The 25,509-nt window shown below is 46.3% G+C and overlaps 1 protein-coding gene across 1 annotated transcript in view; it reads right to left on the bottom strand.

Annotated features, from left to right (window-relative positions):
• Positions 1–25,509, bottom strand: part of grin2bb (glutamate receptor, ionotropic, N-methyl D-aspartate 2B-b) — a gene marked incomplete at its 3' end in the record, with an annotated part of 70,048 nt that overhangs the window by 29,778 nt on the left and 14,761 nt on the right. Inside the window, 3 exon segments of the mRNA XM_079729212.1 lie at positions 2,110–2,302; positions 4,588–4,861; positions 6,271–6,414. Coding sequence (XP_079585338.1) covers positions 2,110–2,302; positions 4,588–4,861; positions 6,271–6,414 — 611 coding nt within the window.

The following is a 25,509-nucleotide window of genomic DNA, read 5'->3' as shown; positions in this document are numbered from 1 at the left end:
TCCCTGGTTAGCTCGGCCAGGAACCGCTACTGGGAGGAGCACGCTCCAATTCTACATCCACATAATTGAAAGTGAGTTTTTCCAGGAATCACGGCCTCACGGCAATAATGAGGGAGTAGGAAAGCAACAGCCACGGTGTTCAAAGGCGGAGAGACAGATGAAGAACAAGACTGGGGGAAGGGGCTGACAATAATGTAGAAAGAGGCTGAAGGGTTGAGTTATTCATACAGTTTATCTCGACACCCAAAAAGAGAGAGAACTGTTTAAAATAGAAAAAAGAAGGAGAATGTGCTGGAAGAAGCGACCGAGATGAGTTGTGGCAAAAATGGACCCCCGCCAACCTCCTGGCAGAGACAGGGTCCAACCGGGGCGGCCATTTTGACAATAGCAAAATGAAATAGATTGTTTCTGTTGCTTATAAAGTGAGCCTCGATTTATTACAAGGTCTCATTCATTGGCTGAGAACCAACTGCTACTTTACAGTATAGGGATAAGAACATGTGAACACATATAGAGATGAGAAACATATACTCTAACATAAGAACAGTATACTCTAGAATCTCAATCACTGGGATCTGAGGACAACAGAGCACTGAGGCGGGCTCTGACACCGTCCTTGGTTGGACTGAGATGTTCACCACCGGTGCTGGCGCTGTTATCGCTCCATACTGCCGCGCATGACAACACCTGATGTGTGTTAACAGCGGCGCGCGGCAGGAAGTGTGCGGGGGGGGGGGGGGCGTGACGTCACTCGGAGGGGGCTCCTGCCCTGGTTTATTACACCGGCTCTTCCTAACGCCTTCCACGCCGAATTAAAAGCGCGCAGGAGAGAAAATAAGTGTGTTTATTTTTAGGAGCCGGGGGAGGGGCCCAGGGAGGAGGGGCCCAGGGAGGAGGCCGGGCTTCGCTGAGGGGGAGGCGTGATAATGGCGGACAATCAGAAGGAGAGCGGATTATTGTTTATCCCTGTCAGCAGTAATGTCTTAGACACGCATACACATGCTGAATGGATGCACTGTACATGTGTGTGCACATGCCTGCATATGTGTGTTCATGCATGTGTTTGTGTGTGTATGTGCGTGTGGGTGTGTGTGCGCACGTATGTGTGTGTGTATGTTTGTGTGTGCATGCGCACGTGTGTGTGTGTATGTGTCTGTGTGTGTGTGTGTGTGTGTGTGTGTGTGCGTGTGTGTGTGTGTGTGTGTGTGTGTGTGCGTGCATGCGTGCATGTGTGCCTGTCACTCCTGGATGAGAATCCCTTCCAGCAGCCATCTGTGCTCCTCTGGTCGTCCCTCAACGTTTAATTAGCTCCTGAATGTGTGATCAATGAAATCGCTTACAGGCGGGTCTGCCCGGTTAAAAGGGGGGATTCATTATTTAATACAGAGTTTTCTATGAATCCTCCAAATAGTGGAAAAGGGAAAGAACGGCTTGATCGGGAGAGGAAAGATCTATCCCCCCGTGGGATGGTTGCAGGTTAAGCTAAGGTAACAGATAGTGCTGGTAGACTAGCTTCGTGGCGCAGGTCTTCAGGGCTTTAGCTAAATGCTGAATTCAATGACGTTTCCCCTCGGGAGCCTTCCTTTACAAGATGTTGCTCTTCCTATGGCTGGGCTCATCTCACCCCAGGGCCTGGGTCTCCAGCACAGAGATAGAAACAGGTAAAATCCCATCACACCTCCTCTTTGAACTACACACCATTCTCTGTGGATGTGCACCTTACGCAATAGAGAAAAGATGAATCCTAAACACTTGGAACGTTGCTTTTTTTCCCTTTGCTGCATTTCAACAGAAGAGTGCTACAGGGCTGTGAGGGCTCACTGCTAGCACTGGATCTAAATGTGTCCTAAATTTCAACCAAGCGGCAGTCAGGTCCGGTTGTGAGGCTAATGTTTTCCAGAGTTGGTTTTCATGTTTCTAGAACACGATGCCATAAAGAGGTAGGGACTGTGTAATCATCAGAGTGTCCAGACAAAGTCTGACTGGGTGCAGGCCTGTCATCTGACTGCAAAGGACTGGAACTGGACCTTGAACTATAACTTGGACCGGGGTGACTCCTGTGGTTTGAGGCCGGGGCTGGCATGGAAACACACATCCCCCCCGACTTACTTAAGCACTTCGTTGGAATTGGCCAAACTGGCGCCCTTCTTGTCCGGTTGCCCGTGGCAACTTGACTTCAGCAGAGTGTGTGGTCCCCGGTCCAGCATCATGGTGGACGTCGCCGTGGCGATGATGGCCACCGCATCACGTACCCTGGCCTCGATGCTGTAGTCCCACTCGTCGTACGACACCGAGATGAGACCTGGCCAGGAGAGAGGGAGGAAGAGGAGGGAGGGAGAGAAAGGGTATAAAGGAGGGAGATAATTGGTTTGACAGAATGATCTATATATATCTATATCTATATATAGATATAGATATAGATATAGATATAGATATATACATAGATATAACGAGAGGGGTAGATTGAAAAAGACGAGAAGACAGAGAGAGAGACAGAGAGAGACGGAGAGAGAGAGATATGGGTAGAGAGAGAGATTTTAGGAAGTTTTAGTAAGAGAGAGGTGATGGAAAAGACTGTTGGAGAGAGAGAGAGAGAGAGAGAGAGAGAGAAAACGATTCCAAAAGGCAGACATAGGCACGAAAATAACAATAAGAAAATGACACCGAGAAAAAACCCTGATATAAATATAGACATTTGGTGGGTCCTAAAGTGTGAGGGAACATCTTGAGAGGGGGATTGGAAGGGAAGGCGTTGGCAGATCGATGAAACACAGGTCTGGAAGTGTGACAATCTGCTGCTGATCTGCTCCCATCTTCTCAGAAGATGCTCCCCAGCACAGCGGGAAGCTTTCTGGCCCAACCAGCCGGTCAGAGAGTACCAACACTCAGACAGAAACTAATTTAATTTGTAGGACTACTACGGTATGATTCTATTATCAGAAATACTATCAATCCTGTTGTTTTGTTATTACATTTTTTTAAAAGGTAGGTCCCATATAATTTCACATAAATGACAAAGCTACATTGTCTGTCAAATGTTTGCTGAACAGCTGCAAAACGACATGGATTGGTTTGATCTCCCCCGGGGCCAGAACCGATTACAAACTCATTAAAATAACACACTTGCTCATGACAAAGGGTTAAAATTATAACGTTTATAAGCTACAATGAACACCAAAATATAATGTTGTCTGTTTTTCAAATCCATTTTTAAAGCTAGGGTAGGCCATTCAGTTTAGAAGAATTACACGCCTAACATGTCTCTGTGTGTTAATGTTTGGCAGTGATTCCTTCATCTCACTGTTTTAGAGCAGTACTTGTATAACAGTTCGTCTTCGATGTACGTTGGAGGGTGTACTCCTCTCGCTTGTGTTCTCTTCGCTACATTAAGCAGTGAGGGCCAAAATTAGAACAGCAGCAGTGTTACAAACTAACTGAATGGATTGTGTGAGTGCGTGTGTGTTTTTTTGTGTGTCTCTACAGATGCATGTGTGTCAATGTCTCTTCGCGTGCCCATTTCTTTGGTTAAATGTAATTATATGTGTATTTCTGTATGAGTGTGTATGTGTACGATTGAGTTTATTTGTGTCTTTGTGATTGTGTGCGCAAGTTTATTTAGGCATATGTGTGTGTGGTTGTATGTGTGTGTGTGTGTGTGTGTGTGTGTGTGTGTGTGTGTGTGTGTGTGTGTGGGTGCGCGTGCGTGCATTGCCGTGCTTTTGTTTGTGTGTGTGATTGTGTGTGTGTGTCTGTGTGTGTTTGTGTACGTGTTTGCGTCTGTGTGTGCATTTGTTCCTGCATGGGTTGTGTTTCTGTTTCGGGCATGTGTGTGCGTGTGCGTGTGTGTGTCTTAGGGTGACCAGATCCCAATTCACCAGAAGTGGGGCAAAGACTACGTTTGTGCGGGACAATGCGGGACAAAGTGTGTGTGTGTGTGTGTGGGGGGGGGGGGGGGGGGGGGGGGGGGGGGGGGGAGAGAGAGAGGAGGCAACCTGGGACCTTCAGTGGGGGTTTCAGTCCGCAATAACAGATAATCCCCCGTTACCCCCTTGTCCGTTCTATTTAGAAACATATTTGATAAACGTGTTTTATTTCGCTTATTTAGTTATATTTCATAATTAATTAAGGCCGCCATCAGAGGGCGCCTTCAACGCATTTGCCGCCCTAGGCGATTGACTAGGATCGCCCTTGCATTGCTTCTTGGTGGTGGGCGTGCCCTTAACCTGCATCCGAGACCAAGTTTCATTGACATGATCAAACAACCTGCCCCTCCCCCTGATGACAGCCCTGCTGTCTCCGCACGCAGCTATTTGAAAAATGCTACATGATAAATCACGCATTTCCAAAAAAAAAAAAAATCGAGTCTGACTGTCAATAACAATGCGGGACAACGTCTCAATTTGCGGGACGCGTTCAAAGTCATGGAAATGCGGGACTGTCCCGCACAAAGCGGGACATCTGGTCACCCTAGTGTGTCTGTGTTTATCTGTTTGTGTATGTGCATGTGCGTGCGTGTGTGTGTCGGCGGTACGCATGTGTATGGGGGTGTGTCAGGGTGTGTGTGTGTGTGAATGTGTGTTGCACTACCGATGGGGAAGACGGCGGGCACAAATTCTGCATCGCCGGCCACCAGCGAGGGCACGATCCAGGTGTAGCCGTAGCCGGTCAGTCCCACGGAGTGGGCCACCTGGAAGATGATGCTAGCCTCCTCCTTGGAGCAGTACAGCACGATCACCGGACTCTGCAGCTTCTTCATCTGGTTCTGCATCTTGGTGTCTCCTTCTCCATCCACCGAGACATCCAGCAGGATCACCTCCTCCAGCTCCCAGCCAACGAAGCTGTTCTCCACCGTGCTGCGCACCTGGGCGGGGAGACCGCCGGATTGAGAGAGAGAGATGGGTAGATAGAGAGACAGGGAGAGAGAGAGAGAGAGAGAGAGAGAGAGAGAGAGAGAGAGAGAGATTGAGGGAGAGAAAGAGATAGATGGACAGAGGTCGAAAAGGAGTGACGAGAGAGTTGGAGGTGGGGGATAAGAGAGACAATCAAAGGGAGAAAAGCCAGCAGATAGGTCAAAGAAAAGTGGGCTAGCAGGAGGTTGAGGAATAGGAGAACAGAGGTAGAGAGAGAGCACCAAAGAGACCAGGAAAGGGCGAGGGAGAGGTGGTCTTGAATGAGGAGGGCTGGCTTCATAAGGCTTCTAAAGGAGGACTTTAGGAGTGGGCCTCAGATGTGGACGGTTTGGTCTGCGTAACACAGGAAAAAATAGCTTTTTTTATCGATCATTTGGGAGTTGCGATTGCTGGGGCGTTGGTGGAAACTTAATGAGGGAGATTGCAGCACAGTGACGGCAAATTTCTCCCTTTATTTCTAAACTTTTTAATAAGGAACATCCGGCACAGGAGGAAAGAAAGACACTGGTGTTTATCACAGTCAAAGTGCACTGCCCTGTACCAGAGGCTCATTACTTTCAGTATGTTTTTAATCACAGGAGGGACAGCTACATAGGCTCTTCCCAGCCTATTCCCAGCCTCGGCCTGGCTGACCTGCAGGCCAGCCCCAGGGCCAGCGCCCGGGCTCAGGGGTCACAGCGGTCATGCTTTATCATTTGTTATTCTGCAGAAAGATCTGACACCGTCTGCGGTGCATCACACTGGTTCTACAGACGCCGCACACCGCAGACTGGGCCTTCATGAGGATCAAAGTGTAGAACGCACGTCTAACATGGCACATGTGTTGCTTATTTGTATTTGGTAGTGCTTATTTATATTTGGTAAGTCCATGATCCGAAAAGTATAATTTAGTTTTGGGTCCAATCATTAAAAGGCTCTCTAAAACGCAGCTACGGTTTATTTATTTTTAGGTAATTCACTTTCCCCAATGAGGGAATCAGAGGATGTAGAACGTTTCCTGTTTCCTGGATGGCTGTCTCTGTGTGTGCTTGCATGAACTTTAACAGTGTGAATACAAGGCTCTGTAATCCAGAGGCAGCTGTGTTTTTGTTTGTTGTCGTTGTCGTCTTTAGCGATACAGAGGTGAAGTGTGAACCAGGCAACGTGAGTCACTGTAACCCTGGTACATTTGCACATATAATAATCCACTTTGGCGCATAGTTGGATCCAAAGTGTCTCACATTACCGTGACTACACACCGATAGAGAAAGAGAGAGAAAGGGAGAGGGGGAATCTAGCGTGAGGATAAGAGAGACCGTCAAAGGCCACACGCCTGTTTGTCTGTCAATGTGTCGGTCTGTGTGCTGTTCTTTTTTTTTACCTTGTTGACAAAGTCCTGGTATCCAGGGTAGTATGTGGTCACCACGGAGAAGATGGACCAATCGTACTCCTCCATGATGTTCAACATGACCGAAGCCTGCTGCTGGATGGACGGCCCGAACTGGAAGAACATGGAGTGGTCGTCCTGGAAACCAGAGAGCCGGGAGGCCAGCGAGGTCTTGAGTCATGTGACATGACAGCAGAAGCTCGTATGCTAATGACAAAAATCGGCAGTTATTGCATAGCCTGGGGAAATAAATGGGACCCGGTTTGCAGTACGGTGAGGCCACAGAGAAAAAAAAGGAAAAGAAAATGAGAAAGAACACAGCCTTATGCGTGAAGGAGCGGAGGGATATCTGTGAGTTTTACATATTTTCCATGGCCGGGCCATACTATTTCAGGTGGGGTCCTCCACTTCAAAAGGACGGTGCTTGTGGAGATGAATATCCATGGGCATGGCTGCGGGCAGTCCAGACTCATTAGGGTCTCCAGGAGAGCCGGGGACCACCGCTCACACCACTAGAGCTGCACCCAGATCACAGGAGCCAAGATGGCCGCCATCTGCTGCAGTGACATTACCCCTTCCCTTTATGTTTGATTAAATACTGGCCATTGAAAAGTAACCAGAGGCCAAGAATGGACATTATAGGGACGGAACGAGATTGAAGATTATTACAGCCGCAGCGTTTGATCGTCTCAGGACCAATCAGATTCTGTCCCTGGATCAAATACACAATGAAATGATAACGTGTTTGAACAAAATGTGTGGTGTTATCTCATTTCCATCACATTATCTATTCAACAGAGTATGAGAAAAATGAAAAAATGGATTGCGGAACAGGCCAAGAGACAGCTGTCTAGAATGTTTTGACACTTTTGCAGAATACAATCATTTTTCTTGTACCTTTGTCCCTGAAAATTGTCGTCCCCATTTCCTGCCCGGATGCGACGGCCATAGCATAATACACCCGGGAGACGGTGAACTCAATCGATCTAGATGGACTAGGGATAGCTTTTAAGGGTTTTTTTGACCACTCTCACACTCATGCATCCCAAGTCCTCAACTAATCTAAACCAAAGGGGTCATCAAAAACAAATCTCACTGAACGTCGCTGTGCTGTTCCTACTCCTTTTACTATTCTACGATTCCTAGCCAACATTACTTGGGACAATGTCCAAAGCAATGTAATCATGTAATGTAATGTAATCTAGATTCAGAAAAGTTTTAAATGAATGCCATGACACAGGGTCATTAACCCAATCAGAACAACAACAACAAAAACTAACCAGTGGTGTCGCTATCCCGCAGGTGTTTACCAGTTACTCCTCAGAGTGTTGAGACAACAGGAGCAGGAGGAAAAGGAGGATATGGATAAGGCTGAGGGGGGGGGGGGGGGGAGGAGGAGATGAAGGAGGTGGAGGAGGAGATGGACAAGGATGAGAAGGAAGAGGAAGAGGAGATGGAGGAGGAAGAGGAGGACGAGATGGAGATGGAGGAGTAGGAGGAGATATACAAGGGTCAGGAGGGAGAGGAGAAGGAAATGGAGGAGGAAGAGGAGTTGGACAAGGATGAAGAGGAGGTAGAGGAGGAGCAGGAGTTGGAGGAGGAAGAGGAGATGGGCAACAAAGAGGACTAGAAGGAGGAGGAGGGGCGTGTTCGTGCAGAGGAACTCAATTCCTCTGGTTGAGGAGCTCTGGAGCGCGGGGTGGCCATGCGTGTGACAGCGCGCTTTGTGACTCATCATCAACAGAGGAGTTAACGGGGATTATTTGTGGAAGTGACTCGGGAAGACGGGGGGAGGGGGGAGGCGGGGGGGTGTAGAGACTCGCAGAGTGTATCGCCGGCCTCCTGGATGTGAGATGACACTAACAGGGAGTGACTCACAGGACAGACGGGAGAACGCACGTAAACAGCTGCACTTGCCACCGTTTTCCCGACGTCGTGCATACGGGAGCGCACAATGACGCGGTCTAGGCTTTCCTGTCACAGTCGGGCCAGATGAACCATGAGCCATAAGACATATGGGACCGGTGCCTTCCAGAAACAAACCCGGGCCACACTAGGAGCAACGATGAGCAGGCGCTCACCGAGTCCCCGCCACACGCTGCGTTCGCGTTTAGTTTAGTTTAGTTTCACTCTGAGGAACTTCTGCGGTGACGTCGACGCACTGAGGCTGAGGCCGGACTCCGCCCGCCTCCATGACAACACAAGGTCCGGCCTCACGTGGTCATCAGCAGTGTTGGGAGTAACGCGTTTCAAAAGTAATGCATTACTGTAATGCATTACTTTTTGCTGTAATGCAGTAATGTAAGGCATTACACACAAAAAAAAGGTAATATTTTACCCTGTACAAATCTCAGTAACGCGCGTTACAATGCATTTTAAACCCGAAATTAACTTGTGTGTTGTTTTTATACAAATTCGCCAACACCGCGAGATTCGCAGAGGAGAAAACAATCTGCGCAAATGTTCCTACCTCTTACTGCTAGAGGAATAGATCACGGCAGCAGCAGAGTCCAGGGGGGCTGGTTGTAGTCTTTTCGCTCGGTTCTCCGTATCAACAGTAGGGCTAGAAACGGAGTGAAAAGACTACAACCAGCCCGCCTTTCCGTTTCCAGTCAAGGAGCAATGAGACTTCCAACCAAAATCAATGGATTTACAAAACGCCAAATAAAATACGACAGAAACTGTATTTCACTACGATACTTGATTTGGAACATCAACGAACACCACTAACCACTCGGTGAGTTGCACATTTCTGAAAACAAACGTTTAGGGTTGTTTTAAGGAATGTTTTGTGAATACCCATAGCCAGCCATTGTGAAGCAGGCAGAGGCGATTCAAAATGAGCCAAATACCCGAGACAGGACCAATAGTCAAAATGTCGGTGTCAACCACTCTATTTCATCCTAGATAAAGCAGAAAGGGGGCTAAATGTTTTTTTTTTTTTTTTTTTACAATCTACCGTAGTAGACTCTAGCTCTACTGATTTCAATATGAATACCTAAAGTTACAGCATTTCTATTATAAAATGTATTGCACCATGAGCCATAACTGTGACCATTATATTGTACTTTTGTTAGCCCTAAGCCTAGCTCAGTCATTATGCCATACCACACCTCCTGCTGTGTAATGAGCTGCATTGAACACAAGACCTATTGAGGACACCAAACCCATATTTCCTGATATTTTGGTGAAAGTAATGCAAAAGTAATGTAAAAGTAGTGTAATGCCTAACAATTCAAAGACAGTAATATTGTAATTAACTAATTACTTTGAAATTACAGTAACAAGTCATAAATAATGCATTACTCTTTTGAAGTAACTTGCCCAACACTGGTCATCAGGGATATGAGATGAGGGCTGCGGATGGTTCCTTACCATTAGGGTTAGGAGGAAAGACCCGCTGAAGAGTGTCGTGACGCATCCCTTCTTATGATCGCACGTGATTGGGCCGTGATGACAAGCACCTGATTTATTCACGTGTTGCGAGAGAGTTTTCATATCAGAGATAGACCCTTGTCTTGTGCAGCAGAGTTGACTCAGCGTTCTGTTTCCAGAGAAAACATCAAGGTTATTCTAAGAAACAGAGGAACAAATGAAACCTGGTAGCAGCATAAGCAAAAGCTAGTATTTTACAATTTACAACTCAGGCACGAACAGCTTAATCCTGCGCTGTTGAACCAGTGGGATGCTCCGCTAAATGGTGTCTATTTGCTGTACTGTGTCAACCCATCCAGGTAGGATGCATAGGCACCATCTGGCCCAATATAAATCACAACCCTTGACTTACTTGGCTACTGATCCTGAATACAAGCACCTGTTCATAGCTCTTTAAATCCAAAAACACAATCTAATTTAGAGTCACCCTTCGGTGCTTATGCTCATTTGGCTATTTCACCAGCTTCTACCGTGAAGCGGTCTCTGTTACCCTACCTCCCACAAGCCGGTACATCAGCCCCCAGGTCCCAGAGCGAGGCGGATAAGACCAACAAAGAGAACGCAAAGAAATATGCAGCTTTTTGGATGAAGGCTCTGACGAAGCAATACCCACATCATCATCATCATCATCACAGCGTATGAACGAAATTCTCTCCCTTCGAGGCGTGCTCGGGCTGCCTGCCTGTCTCTATCGCCCGTACCGCAAATCAGATCGGCCTACGACAGACGCATGTGAGAACCCCTGGAAGGAGGTGAGTTCAGAGTGGCGGAGCCAGAGGGGGGCTTGTCCCCTGCCTGAATGTGGTGCACTAGCATGGCTCCGGCATCAAAGCCTGCCTCCAGGTCAGCCAGCCTTCCAGGGAGGGAGACGGCCCTTCTTGTTACCAGCCCCTGGTCTAACGAGCTAATGACATTGACATGTAAATGAGGTGCTGCCGACAAAGGAATTACTGGAAGCACAATGGCAAGGGAGCACACTACTGCATGTCTTTACGCGCGCGCGTGTGTGTGTGTGTGTGTGTATGTGCATGTGTCTGTGTTTGCACGTGTGTGTGTGTGCATGCCTGTGTTTGTGTGTGTGCGTGTGCATTTGGCTGTGTGTGTGTGTGTGTTTGCATTTGTGTGTGCTTGTGCGTGCATGCTCTCATGCTGCATCTGTGTGAGTGTACTCGTTGCATCGGTTGAAGTAGAGAACCCAATACCATGCGGCCGCTGAACAGCCACTCAGCGCCCCGCAGCAGGAGAAGGGTTGTCACGCCCCCGACTCTTCATATCCAACCACATTCCAAATGGTGGCACCCCATCGCCACATCACTTAAGTAGTTGATTGCTGTTCACGTCACGGCTCAATGGTCTGACGTTTATCGTGGAATTGTGTGCCGATGAATCATGATGATCCATTCTTCTTACAGCAGCAACATTTACATTTATGTTTAGGGCATTTAGCAAAGCTACTTATAAGTACATGTGACAGAAGAAAGAGAAAGAGAAAGTAACAATGTATCGGTCTCACTGAAACCTCTTCTAATTGGCCCGCTAAGGGGTCCCTAAACCTGATGCTTCTATGGGTTTCAAGGCCGTGACTAAAGAAAAAGGGGCAGAGGCAAACGCAGTAGCACCAACCATGAGATGCCATGGCCTCCATACACACAGTGGAATCACAGCCACATTCGCTTCTACAGTCCCCACACACTCTCCATGGACCGCCCCTGGCCCCGATCCAAAGAGCCCTGGGGCTTGTGGTCCATAACAACCCTGACAGGTGGGGGGGGGGGGGAAATCGCACTTTAAAGCCATGCCAGGTAGCACGTTAACTTCACCGGGAGCGTATTGTAACAGTGTGCCAACACTGCGAAACTATGCTAACACGATCGTCAACAGGCGTCTGGCTAACATCTTTACAGATTGTTGTTCACACAATGTTAACACAATGTCGGGCTCACATCTTTTGCAGATTGTTGCTCAAACAATGCTAACACAATTTAGGACATTTGTTGACGATTGTGTTAGCATTGTGTTACAGTGTTGGTCACTGCGTCTATTCGATGTGCTCCGTCTTCTGAGGGTCTCTGCTTTGTGTACGTTACATTTGGACATGCGGTCACTGACTCATTCTCATTGGCCAACTGTTATAGTGTATCGTATTGCAGATGAGCAGCACTCAATAGACATCTCATAACCAATCAATAGTGATGGATCAAGCGGTACACCCGGCAGCTGTTGAGCTGTCAGGGGCCTACGCTGAACACAGCGTGCCCTGCTGGTCCTGGCTCTGCTATTCTGCTAGTCCACAAAAGATGAGTAATTCAGAACCTTCATTCGACAAATGGAGAATTCTCTTGCAAAATGAACATGACACAATTGCTTCTGCAGTGCATTTAGGCTGAATGAATGCACCACTATCCCTCCCTTAAATCACCTGGTCCATTCAAAACCCCCGTGGCTTGGCTTCACTTTGAGTCAGAACCCTGCACCGGGATCTGACTCACATCCAGCGGGGAGAAACGGGACAGTTCTTTTGCTTTTAGCTGTCAGATGGCAAACGCCTGCGTTTAATACTACGCTATTCCTTTCAGTGCAAACAAAGTCTGCCTAATTAATGCTGAATATGAAAGCTAACGATGTGATTAATGTGCCCCCTTTTCTTTACCCCTTTCAACTGCTCATCGTCCCTCTTTGTCCGCCACCCTTTTTTCTCTCACTTTCCCGAATCACTTTTCCCTCTTTCACTTTTCCCTCAACAATATCCTTTTCGCCGTCTCTCCTCCCCCCACGAGCCAGGGTTAGCCCACGGATCTGAGGACATCATCAGTGTAAAACCTCCTCCATTCTTCTCAGCAGGCTGAGATTACCCACTAATCACTTCTCATGCAGGGTCTCTTATCGGCGCCACATTATACGGCCACCATGATCCGTCTGGGCCTGCTCCCTCGGTTCACCTCTTTGTTTTCTCTAGCTCTCTCCATTTCCCCTTCTTTATGTCCACTGGTTCGCCCATTTTGTCTGTTTTCGGTGTCTCTGTCTCTCTCTCTCTCTCCCTCTCTCTCTCTCTCTCTCTCTCACTCTCTCTGGGTCTATGGGTTTGTCTCTCTCTCTCTTTCTCTCCCCGTGTCTCTGGGTTTCTCTCTCTCTCTCTGTCTCTCTCTCTCCCCGTGTCTCTGGCTTTGTCTCTCTCTCTCTCTCTCTCCCCGTGTCTCTGGCTTTGTCTCTCTCTCTCTCTATCTCTCTCTCTCTCTCTCTTTCGCCGTTCCCCTTTCTCCTCCTCTTCTCGGTACTCTGTCTGCACATAATGGCCCGTGGCGCCATTAGCTCATGTGTTAGCGATGCTAAGGGGCCACACAGGGGCCAACGCGGTGCACGTCTCTAATAGAGGCCCTTTACCAGAGAGCTGCACGTTCCCATTCCACACTGCACAACACACCCCAGCTGTGAGCGAAAGGTTCTGCCCGTGATAAGTAACAGTCTGTGTGACCCCTGGCAGGGAGACACACGCTCCACTTGGTGGGGGGCCGGGCCAGCCCATCTACTTCCTGCTGTCAAGGCTCATTAGAGAGAGGAATCAAGTGAAACGGCTGACACATAACCCTGTGCGTTTATTTTTGTTAGCGCTACTCAGTGAGTTTTTTTCTGCATGCCGTGCGGCACGAGTTATAGAAACAAAATGAAGATAATAATCATAATATATATTTGTGTTGTTGTATTATTTAAATCATTCATGAACTGGGGATGTTTGGCACAAACGGTTAAAACCCATTTTTATAATGAAGCAAATGACACATGCAGTGATGACTTGGGCTCTCTCTCTCTCTCTCTCTCTCTCTCTCTCTCTCTCTATCTCTCTCTCTCTCTCTCTCTCTCCATATGGAGCCTTGCCTGGATCCCTGTGGACGTGTTATTGTTACCTTACTGCACAAATACGTGCAGCTTGTTAAAACAGAGGAGGCTCCTCTCACCGCTCCTCTCTCTCTGTGTTTTGGTTTCCAAGTCCGTACCTACGGTATAGCATTCACAGTCTCCTCCTCTCCTCTTCCTCCCCATCCTCCATCTCCATCTTTCTAAATCACCCTCTTTTTCTGTTCATCTCTCGCTTTCCCACTACCTCCACGTCTCTGACACTCTCTCTCTCTTGTTCTCTCTCTGTCTCTCTCTCTCTCTCTCGTTCTCTCTCTGTCTCTCTCTCTCTCTGTCTCTCTCTCTCTCTGTCTCTCTCTTGTTCTCTCTCTCTCTCTCTCTCTCCCTTTCTCTCTCTGTCTCTCTCTCTCTCTGTCTCTCTGTCTCTCTCTCTCTTTCTCCCTCTCTCTCTCTCTATCCCTCTCCCTCCCTTAAAGTCCATGTTATCTGGAGGCTGTGGGAGGCATAGAGAAATGTGTTCCTCCACTCACTCGTCTCGAGAGGCAACAAGTGAATATGGGCGTGCTTGATTTGCCAGCACTTTGGTTTGATCTTGTCACTGGTCCTCCTCCTCCCTCTTGGTGTTTGTTTTACGTGAAAAAAAACACATTGCAATAATACAAAAATAAACACAGCAGAGCAGGGCAGCATGTGTGTGAATGTAGCGGCGGCGTTAGTGCGCCGCAACATCACGAGGGCGGGGCCGACTCATGTCTCTGTGTCACGCCCCCGACCACAGCCTGCCTCCAATCAGATGTGCAGAGAGACGTGGTGTCAGCCCTATACCGCTGAAGCCTTGCTGGGGAGGGCTGAAAAAGAGAGAGAGAGAGAGAGAGAGAGAGAGAGAGAGAGAGAGAGAGAGAGAGAGAGAGAGAGAGAGAGAGAGACTAAGAGAGAAAGAGAGTGAGATAGAGAGAGATGGAGAGAGAGGGAGAGACTAAGCGAGAGAGAGAGAGATGGAGAGAGAGACTAAGCGAGAGAGAGAGAGAGAAAGAGATGGAGAGAGAGAGAAAGTGAGAGAGAGACAGCTTGATGGAGAGACAAAGAAAGAGCGAGAAACTAAGAGAGCTTGAAGACAGAGGTAGAGAGAGGAGATGCGCTTGAAGGAACAGGCAAAACCTGAAACCTCGTAGATAGGGGGATTACAAATATTCTCTCTCACACGTGCAAACGCACACACACCACACATACAGCAATGTGTGCACACAAACAGACGTAGAAACACTTCCAACTGCACACAGCTTTCTTCCTTTCATCCACACTCGGCTTTCATTGTGTCTTTCTTTAACACTCTCTCTCTCCCTCTCTCACTCTCCCTCCCTCACACTCTCTCCCCATCCCTCTCTCTCTCAGTCTCCCTCTCTCTCTCTCTCTCTCCCTCCCTCTCTCTGCCTATCCCTCCCTCTCCCTCCCTCTCTTTCTCCCTCTCTTTCAGTTGGCAGTCCATTGTGTCTCATCATCAAAGCATGTCCCCATCCAGACCATCATGTACAGTTCATTAAACTGATTTGCGGCGTCAGTAGCCCAGGACCCTGTTTCCATGTCTCCTCAGAGCCTCTTCTAATCCACTCCATTCTTTAACCGTGCTGATTGAATTATTATGTTAGTTTTTCTGCACAGGAAATTATTCAGGAGAGGCTCTGGAAGGATTCTGACTGCAGCCTACACACACACACACACACACACACACACACACACACACACACACACACACACACACACACACACACACACACACACAGACACACATGCACACACACACAAGCACACACACTCACACACTCATATTCAAACTCACAAAAAGACAGACACACACACACAAAGACACAATCCAAGGAGGAGGGGGAGATTGCAATCAGACGGATGAGCAGGGGGAAATGTGTAGCGAGCGCCAATTCCTTGATATGAAATAACGATCATTCAAAACTCCATTAATCACCTCGTGTTTGCTCTTTTGGAGGCAATTACTACCACTTGTCACCGGCCGCCGATGACAAATGAGCTTGTTGTGGGCCACTCGTGATAGAGGCGGCTGCTAAATGACTTGATGCAATGAGAAACTTGATCTAAAGAAACAGCTGAATCCACAATCAGGATTAATAAGGAATTAGACTCGATTCAAGTGTAATTCAATAATTAGTAACGTAATAATTCTGAAATATAGTTTCTATGACGAGACATCAAAATGACGAAAAAGCCAAGCCAGCAAGACCGTTTGTATGACTTCTATGAGAGAGAAAGAGAGAGAAAGAGAGAGAGAGAGACATAGAGAGTCTTAGAGAGAGAGACAGAGAAGGAGAGAGAGACTGAGAGAGAGAGAGAGAGAGAGAGTGACTATAAGAGAGTGAACGGGAGAGAGAGAGTCAGGTAGAGAAGCTTGAAGATGGTGGGAGAGAGAGGAGACTTCCTTCACTCATTGTATGATTTCCTTCACTCATTCATTCAGTTTGTTCAATCAATTCAAGAGACTTTTTATCCAGACTGCCCCCCATTTAATAACCACCTGTTGAGTGGCTGTGCAGCGTAGGCAGGACGGCCGGGGGCCGTAGCGTCTCAGCAGATCTCTGCACAATCAGCGACGGTGGTGCTAAGATGGAAGCTGTATCCCTAGACTCCCCTGAGTGTCCTCATCTGTCACTGTGCAGACAGTGTGTCACAGTTCCCTGGCAGAACCCAGCGTGGGTCCATGTTAACACACAGCCCAGCTGGAGAGCTGAGAGCAACATTTGGGCGTCGTGATTTCAGCGCAGGGATCAACCCTCTGTTAAAACCCCCCGCTCCGCCGCTGGAACAAACGCTGCCGAGGTCCGTCGAGGTGGAGTTCACGTTAGGACTGCTGACATGTGGACATGACATGAAAAATACAACAAATGAAAATTCCCTTTTACTGCCAATAATTTGAATGACAAGGGTGGAAAATGAACAGCACCAGCCAATGGTAGATAGATTTAATCAGACCATTCAGCAGGTAAAAAGAAAACCGGAGCTACATATTGAATCCATTGCTTGGCTGGTAGGTTTTTCATCCTTGGAAGGTACAAAGACCAATCTCTAAAAGTAAATGCTGGAGCCTCTCTCTGGGTACTCCCTTGTTGGACTGAACCGCTCAGATTCAAACCTCACTGCAGGGCTCCCCAAAAAATACTCACCTAACTTGTGATTCTGGTTTTTTTGTACATTGAAAACAATCAACGTATAAAGAATGATGTCATTTCTTTTGAGTGAAAGTGGGGAGTTGAAGATCTGAGATTTTTGAAGTTGTTAACAGAGCTATCGCGTTAATATTATACCAGCTGATGTAAATGAATTTCCTCGAGAACCTTTTTAGACCATACATTATAGTTAATTAAAACATTAAGCTAACACTAGAAAATGCATTTCCTGCGGTGAGTGCTGTAGTACAAAGTGAGGTTGAAAATATTTTTTAATAAAGCCACATAGATTAAGACATAAAGAAACGTTAAATGGCTTAAATCAAGTGAAGGGATTTTAACAAAAGTTCAAAAGTATAAATGGAGTAAATAATGTAAACATGCACACCATTTAAGAAAATGTAAATGGTTGGAAACAGTGAAGTGACAGCTGAATGAAAGGCGCAAAGCATTGCTAAAAATGCAGAAATATAAAATGAAATGAAGAACAATGACGGATTACCGCATGGGCAAAGTGGGCACATGTCCAGGGCCCTGGCCAAGAGGGGGGCCCTTGATATATATATATATTATTCAAATGGCCAAGACTTTGGTCATAAAAGGTTTTGTATGTTTTTGATTTGCAAAATAAATACATCACATTTAAAATGTGATGTATTTATTTTGAATGGGCAGACGCTTCAATGAAAACAGCTGAAAACGAAGCCGGTATGAAACTAAAACTGTGATTCTGAAGAAAGTTTAAATGTTATTGAAATTCCGTTTAGATATTATTGTGTAGATTTGTTAAATGGTTTGAATGAAGATAAACGGTTAAAAATTGATTTAGTTACATCGTAAACAGTTTATGGGAGAATGGCTCCGACGTCCTCCCATTGACTCCCATGTTAAAGAAAAGATAATATTTTGAAAGTAGAATATCTTAAAAAGTATAAAATATTTTAAAAATCTGAAAAGAAGCGCGTGATTCCAAGCTATTCTGAACATTTTAAAATTGGAATGGAGTCTCTAGGTGAAAAATTGAGGAAAGAGATAGGCCATAAGTTTGCAGAGAATAATAAAGAGGAAACTTGGATATAAAGAAAGAAAGAATAAAACTTAAGAAGAACAATAGTTGAGCGCTGCATGCAGCACTCACCTAATTAGTACCTCATTAGCACACCATACGTTGACCCCCACGCCCTTTGACCTCAACTTGACCCCAGTGTGAGTGACTGGAGAGGGGAGCAATCAAGAAATGCATCGGTTATGGTCGCCACGTCAACCATAACAGATGCATTTCTCCTGCTAAGGCCCAGCGATGGAGAAGTGTTACAAGTGGTCACACTTTGAGGGTCATCACAGCGGAATGTTGACTTCAGAGTGCGAAGGAAGGAATTCAAAGCCCTCATATACAGGACTTGATACCTCCAAGAGAAGTTCAATAAGCCAATAACATGGAGAACAAGAATATCAATGAAAGACGCCTCATATACCCAATATAGATCTAAATTCTATCTTAATATGCCTCCTTTTGATCCGGGTTAATTCAGTCAGAGGGCAGAGGAGCTCCTGAGGTAGGGCAGGGGCGTGGGGGCCACCGAGAAAATGAGTTAGAGGACAGAGAAGGAAGGAGTCCATTGAGCCCCGTCACCCCTGACTCCGGGAGTTAATAGAACGCTCCTCCGTCACCACTTCATTAGGCTTCGTTAGCGCGGCAGAACACACAGGTAATTAATCACTGACATGTGGGAGCGCCTTGTGCTGATTGGACAGGATCCCACTAATCCAAAATAGCCAGAATAGAAGCTTTATTAGTCCTAGACCAAATAGTTGCCTGGTGTGTGTGTGTGTGTGTGTGTGCTTACGAGTGTGTGTGTGTGTGCGTTTTTGTGTGTGTGTTTGTTTGTGTGTTTGTGCACGTGTGCGTGTGTGCGCGTGTGCGTTTGTTTATGCCTTCGAGTAGATAGTGTGTAGGTGTGTAGCCTGACTGAATACAGGACGGTTGTGATGTAACGCGCGCCTATAGACACAGACCCCTCGCTGCTCTGTTACAGAAATAGGCCCACCCTGTTAAATGCCACAGTTTACCTGCTAACCTTTAGAAAACTGCACCTTGTCATTTCGCAAATGTGCAACACTCTTAATGACAGAAGAGACCACTATGGTCAATGTGGCCGGGAAATTAATATGGAAATATAAATCTTAGAACAGAGGAGTTCTTGGGAGAACACTGCAAAAGACAGAAAGTGCTCCAACGACCATCAGGGACAACGAGGCCACGACCTCTGGGTTTCTCTGTCCACTCAAATGCATCTTCAATGAACCCGAATCTATCTCTCACCAAGCGCCATTCAACCTCCGCCATGGGCCCTCCATGGGCAGCTCTGTACACCTGGATGCCTTGCTCAAGGGCTAAAGCGCACTCATATTGAACCGCCGTTCTGCATGGCCCCCGGTTTACTCCTCCCCCCGTCCTCCTCTCTCTCCCCCTTCAGCTCCTGTGCTGGCCTCATGTGTACCTCTCTCTGCACGCAAACTCAACACGGGGCTCTTCCACAGGCTGGCTCCGCTCTCTCCCTCTTTGGGACTCTAGCTCACTCCCACTATGACTATCTCACTAGTCACTCCCACTCTCGGCCGCTACTTTGGCAGCAGAGAGAGAGTCAGTCTCTCTCTCTCTCCCTCTCTCTCTCTCTCTTCATCCCTCTCATGTCACTCTTATCTGCCGCTCTCGCTCCTCTCTCTCCCTTTTGCCCTTGCATAAACCAGATATGTTCAGCAGCATGGCTTAGCAGATACCAGACACTACAGAGAGAAAAAATCAATCATTCCTCATCGCGCTTCCTCTCAACGTCTCCTTCTCTTTCTCTCTCCAGCTCTCTCTCAATCTCCCTCTCTCTCTCTCTCTCTCTCTCTCTCCATCTCTCTCTCTCAATCTCCCTCTCTCTCTCTTTCTCTCTCTCTGTCCATCGCTCTGCCCTGTACAGCACACTCTTTCTGCCTTCCTGTTTATCGTTTGACTGCTGCCATTTTAGATCTCCATCACTCCTCTGTTTTTTCCTTTATTTTGGATTTAAATCTACAAACCGGACACACAACAGCCTCCCGCCAATCCCTCTTCCTGCCAGAACTAAAAGAAGGATAGAAAATTACAGGAAAAACTCCATATTTTACTGGGAAGCAAGGACCCGCAGGAAACATGTCTTCCTCTTGACTTCCTGAGTGACAGGAACTGGCAGAGAAGACAATGTCACAGAAAGGAAAAAACCTTTGGAGAGAGAGAGAGAGAGAGAGAGAGAGAGAGAGAGAGAGATAGAAAGAGAGAGACAGACAGAGAGAGAGAGACAGACAGACAGACAGACAGACAGAGAGCGAGAGAGGGAGAGAGATAGATAGCTAGAGGGAGAGATCGCTAGAGAGAGAGGAAGAGAGAACAAAAAAAGAGAGAAAAAGAGAGCGAGAGAGAGAGGAAGAGACAGAGAGAAAGAGAGAGAGAAAGAGGAAGAGAGAAAGAGAGAGGGAGGGAGAGGGAGGGAGCGAGAGAGAGCGGGCCATGAGGGATAGAGTAAGACATTTCTAATTCAAAGAGATGTGCAAGCGTTTCCGTGGCAACTCCGTCTCCATAGAAACCGGTACTCTGTTTAAGATGCCATTAGTGCGAAAAAATACCCAATTACACTTCCCAGCTACCACTGTAAGAACACAAATGCCGGAACAAATGCAGCCTAATGTGCGTGTCAGTGCAAGTGCGTGCTCAGCGGACGTACAGGGGAGCGACTTGTGCGCACACAAACACGACAGAGGCGGGAGGAGGGGAACAACATTGACTCACACACAAGGTCAACTGCCCTGTCACAATTACAGGCAGATTATATGCAGCCAATTACAGATGAGATGGCCGTTTAGGAACCGGGGCGCAGTGAACGGTGGGCTGTTGGAGTGGAGCGGGAACCTTGGAATGTGACTGAACTGTTCAGACGAGCGGCTCTTCCTCACAGCATCAGGCCAGATGGGGCTGAGCCGTCCACGGGCTGTGTCGAGCTCAGGAGAGAAATCAGTGTGGAAATGTGTACATGGAAACACGCGCATGGACACACATACACAAACCCACACATACACATGTGCACGCACACACACACGCACACACACAAGCACGCACACATGCACACGCACGCACACACACACAAATACACTTGTACATGCACACACACACACACACACACACACACACACACACACACACACACACACAGACACACACACACACACAGACACACACACAAAAACACAAGCACACACAGACACACACACAAACAAATGCACAGCTCTTCCGGGGCTGTCAGCCATGGAGCTTGAGCTGCCTTGTGAAAGCTTCCCAGTGACTCCAAGTGATTGTAGGTGGATCACGGCTCCTCTTCCTGATTCTCTGCTGACTAACGTCACCTTCTATTTGCATCTTAGTTTCAAGCTCTTCCACTCCCTTGTGCTCTTTCGTCACGCGTGTCCAATCTTTCCTATACAGCATCTTCCAATGGGCTGGACAGTTGGAAAAAAGTTTCCAATTGCTTTGCCCAAAAATAGAATTATTACCATTATTATTATTAAACATAATTGATAATATGTTATCTTAATAATAATGTTTTTTTAAATATTCGAATACACTTGATAGGAAATAGTCGTCTTACCTAAACAAATATCATGATAAATAGAAATATAGACCAGAGCATATTAGCATATCAATTCCCACCCAGATTAACCAGCAAAACAACCTTATAGTGCGATTTCCAGGTCCCTTTAAAAATGGCAGTTGTTGCTTACTAATAAGCAGCTACGCACCCAATCACGCAGCAATCCAGGGCTCTGGTGCATTTCCCGTATATGCTCCTTAAAATAACCAATTACAATTCAATCAAGATAATTTGATGCATTTTATGAATCAGTTTCGCTTTATAGTCACTCTATTAAAGATTAAGCATGGCCCATTTGTTTAACTACACATTTAAAAAGCTGTATTAACGAGATGCACAGGCTCCTGGCAAATCAAGCTCACACTTAATTCTGACGTTGGGTGTATATCATTATTTCCACAAAGAAAATGAATTTGCAGCCACCGAAACGATATTACAGACTGCCGAATGGAAATCTTGACCTCAAAAAACAGAAAAAAATTTAAAATGCCAAATACAATTATTCCTTCAACGTCCCCGGTAGTATGCATGCTTGTCTACCGGGTTGATTCATATAACTTTATTGATGGCCAACCCCTAGCTTTACATTTCTATTATTTGTGGGTCAACCCTTTTCCAATATCTCTGTTTGAAGTTATGCTTCCTTATCGGAATGAATAATTGTAAACAGGAATGGTAGGCTGTTGAGTGAATACTGTACACATTCAAGGACACACTAAATACTGATGTTGGAGGAACAATCTGTTTTTCTGTGTTTTGTGTTACATTTACACTTTTTTACATGAAGGTTGGGCCATCAATAAGGTTCCATGATTTCAACAAGATAAACGAGCAGCCTTGTAAAAGATACACGGATACAACCTTTCAGAATACCAAGAATGAATAGAACACACTCGTGTTCTTGGGGAAGAACCAAACTTGCTATAGTCGTACCTCGAAGAATGCACTTGCAAAGTCCCAGGCACGCAGAACGCTGTTGACAGTTTGAGACGCTGCGTTCTTGCTGGTTTTGCACACAGCACAGAGACCGCCTGCAGTCCTCCAAAATAGAAACAGGCTTTATTACCTAAAACAATTGAAGCTCAGCTGATTACTCCTCCATCTGTACACTCAAAATGTAATGTCTAGTTATAATAAAAAAATAACGGCAGTCCCCTTACATACTGCTTCTGTTTATTTGATGACATTGTTTAGCTTTTCTGGCCGACTCGATAGCTAGTGGCATCCACTCTACTGGCCCAGCCCGGTACGGAGAGGCAGCCATTTGCATTCCCATTACAACCCCGCTTCCCACTTGAAGGTGTGTCTTTAACTGATGAAGCGCTTGTCCTGTGTCGATAACACAACAACACTCACACTTTTATTGCCTATTTAGTTTAATATTATAGCCTACCATAAAATCGGATTGATTCGATTAAGACGGCTTTATTATATTTGGGTGGTTTCAGACAGACGGTGACAAACAATGGTATCCGCAATATTCTCCCTTTTTTGCTTCCCATCCTCAACAGCTCATCGAGAGTCTATTTATTTCACATTAGTCCTGTTTACACATTGGACAATGTTTCACCAATATTTCTGAGTGCCACACGATGTCCTTGATATAAGGAAAAAACTTGTGGAATATCTAATAGTGTGAAATGTTGCCCAATGTCCTGGCTTCACACCAGAGACGGACTGGGACCAAAACTCGGCCCAGGACCTTGGAATGGAGGGGCCTTTAATGAGGCCGCGGGTTTAGCAACTGTAGAATTTTGCCACTGGGTAAAATACGAAGAACTAGTCCTTACCTGTTGATACGTGCTTTGCAACTGCATGTCAATGTTGGGATGTGCGTGTGGTTAGAATTTGTAAAGATCACAAGCAAATATTTTATAAGCAATCTTGTCCATGTACAACATATTGGAAATTGCATGTGCCTAGAAAGGTAAATCAAGGTTGAAAAGGTTCCAAATAGCGCAAGATAAAAGTATTTTAGTGGAATGAAAAAGTTGGGAGGTAGAAATAGTAATATCTAACAGCATACAACAAAGATGCCACATTGTTTGGCCGTCACTGCTGGATACTGCTCTACAGAAATCACAAATCAAGCTTTTTTTCAACGTTTGCAAAGACCAATGAGAAAAATGTCCCTGTCAGTGTCTGGCCAGGTATATACTGAGGGGCTATGGGACACTTCAGAGTGATGAGTCAGGCCGTTGAGGAGAAAAATGGTGGAAACGCAAATCAGTGCGACAAGGTAGGGTTCGCTGAAACGGCTGTAGGAAAAACACCCCCGCCTGCCTCACGGAACTTATCCACTTCGCAAACATTGAGGGACATTCTTGATGTTGATTCCTTGCCTGAAAAGTGATCGCAAAAAAATGCAGTGATATAGGGTACGAAAATGTATAAAACAGTGCCATTGTTGGTCTGCTCTGCTGCTTGACGCTCCTCGCTTGAATGCAGAAATTATTGCTGGAATATTGATTCTCTCATCAGACTATTAGGTCATATTTTAGATGATCAGGTTGCAAATTTCATAGATGTATCTCCTATTTGCGACAATATAATCATATCATTATCATGTTTACGACAGCTTCTATCGTTTAATGACACAACGGCAAAATTAGGAGGAAATGTATACTTCATGTATCAAATCAGTTAAAATGTGTACCAGGTGACCATTCTACCAACATCTTTATTTATAAATAACTATGTGTGTATTCTCGATAAGAATTGAGATAGTGAAAAGTCCATATCAACCCCTAGCTTCTACTCATTTTTCTGCAGTACTTTTTTCTTTATTATCTAACAAGTTGATTTTTGTTTTACAGGAGCCCTTGCCATTGATTCGATGAGAATAGCTGGGAGCTCCATAAACGTGGGGGGGGGGACGGGGGGGGGGGGGGGGACGTTGGCTTGCTTTAATGCCAAGTTAAGGAAAAAAGCAACAGTATGTTGCTAAATCAGAACAGCGTAAGAGCCATACTCCCTCCCCCCACCTACTGAACACTAGAAAAATGTAGAGACGTTGAACGCAACACAATAGATTAGTACCAAAATACATGCGTTACGTTAAGCCCAGATCCAACTTCTGCGCCTATATCCACATGGTTGCTCGGAGACAAGCACACGGCCCTCTCGCCGGTTCAGACAACATGATTTCAGCCCGATTTTGCCCAGATTCTTTCGTCGCAGACAAATTTGCAAATCGTACACGATTTTGAAAGGTCGGCGACGAGATGAGGTCTTGTAATGTGACATGCTTGTGATCTGCGATGTTTTCGTCTGCGACGTTCAAAAACCCCACGACGAAAAGTTTGGCATGTCAGAATTTTTTGGGGAATGGCATGACGTGTCCATTGTTGACATGAGGGAACCCGGCCCCCAGTGGCGTGAGGGAACCCCGCGAACAGCTGGAGCTCACGCGCAGTGTTCAACTTATTATGTTCATAAAACATTACCTCCAGTTCGGTATGTAGCACCGACATCCCGAGCTCTCCTCTTCGTGCAACCCAAGAACGAGTCCGCAAGCTTTTCTTCCTTTCCGTTTCTGTGCAGAGGGCCGCCAGCATAATGCCTACTGCTAGCTACTCTACTGGAGTACTACTAAACTACTGGAACGTTTATGACAAAAATGTAAAAAGCATTTATGTTAGTTCTAAACCTTAGATTTTCTAAATATCTTGCAAACTGGAATGATACAAAGTAGAGAGCATCGCACCCTCGAATCTTGTAGTGTGGCGAGTCTTACGACGAGACAAGGCCCGAGTTCCTGGCTCTGTGATCGTATAGTGTGACATCTTAAATCGTGGAGGAATGTCTGAGAATCGTGTAGTCTGAACCAGCCATTAAACGCGTAGAGTGAAGACGCCCATATGCTGCACTCTGATTGGTCATGCAGGAAACAGGGGTACCGTTTTGCGTTTTCTTTAGAGCCAAACCCCTGTGTTTTCAGTAAGGCTTTGATGAACCAAACACTGTTCAGCGGTGCATTTAAATGACTCGGTAACATCTATATCACATGGTTAGTGTTGCTGTTCAACCCATTTATGGAGACGACGTCGTATCAATATTCCTTTCATGCGTTTGTCAGGAGGATT

This window comes from Pollachius pollachius (genome assembly GCF_949987615.1).
Source record: "Pollachius pollachius genome assembly, chromosome: 2".
Lineage (NCBI taxonomy): Eukaryota > Metazoa > Chordata > Actinopteri > Gadiformes > Gadidae > Pollachius > Pollachius pollachius.
This window is presented reverse-complemented; position numbering and strand designations above follow the sequence as displayed.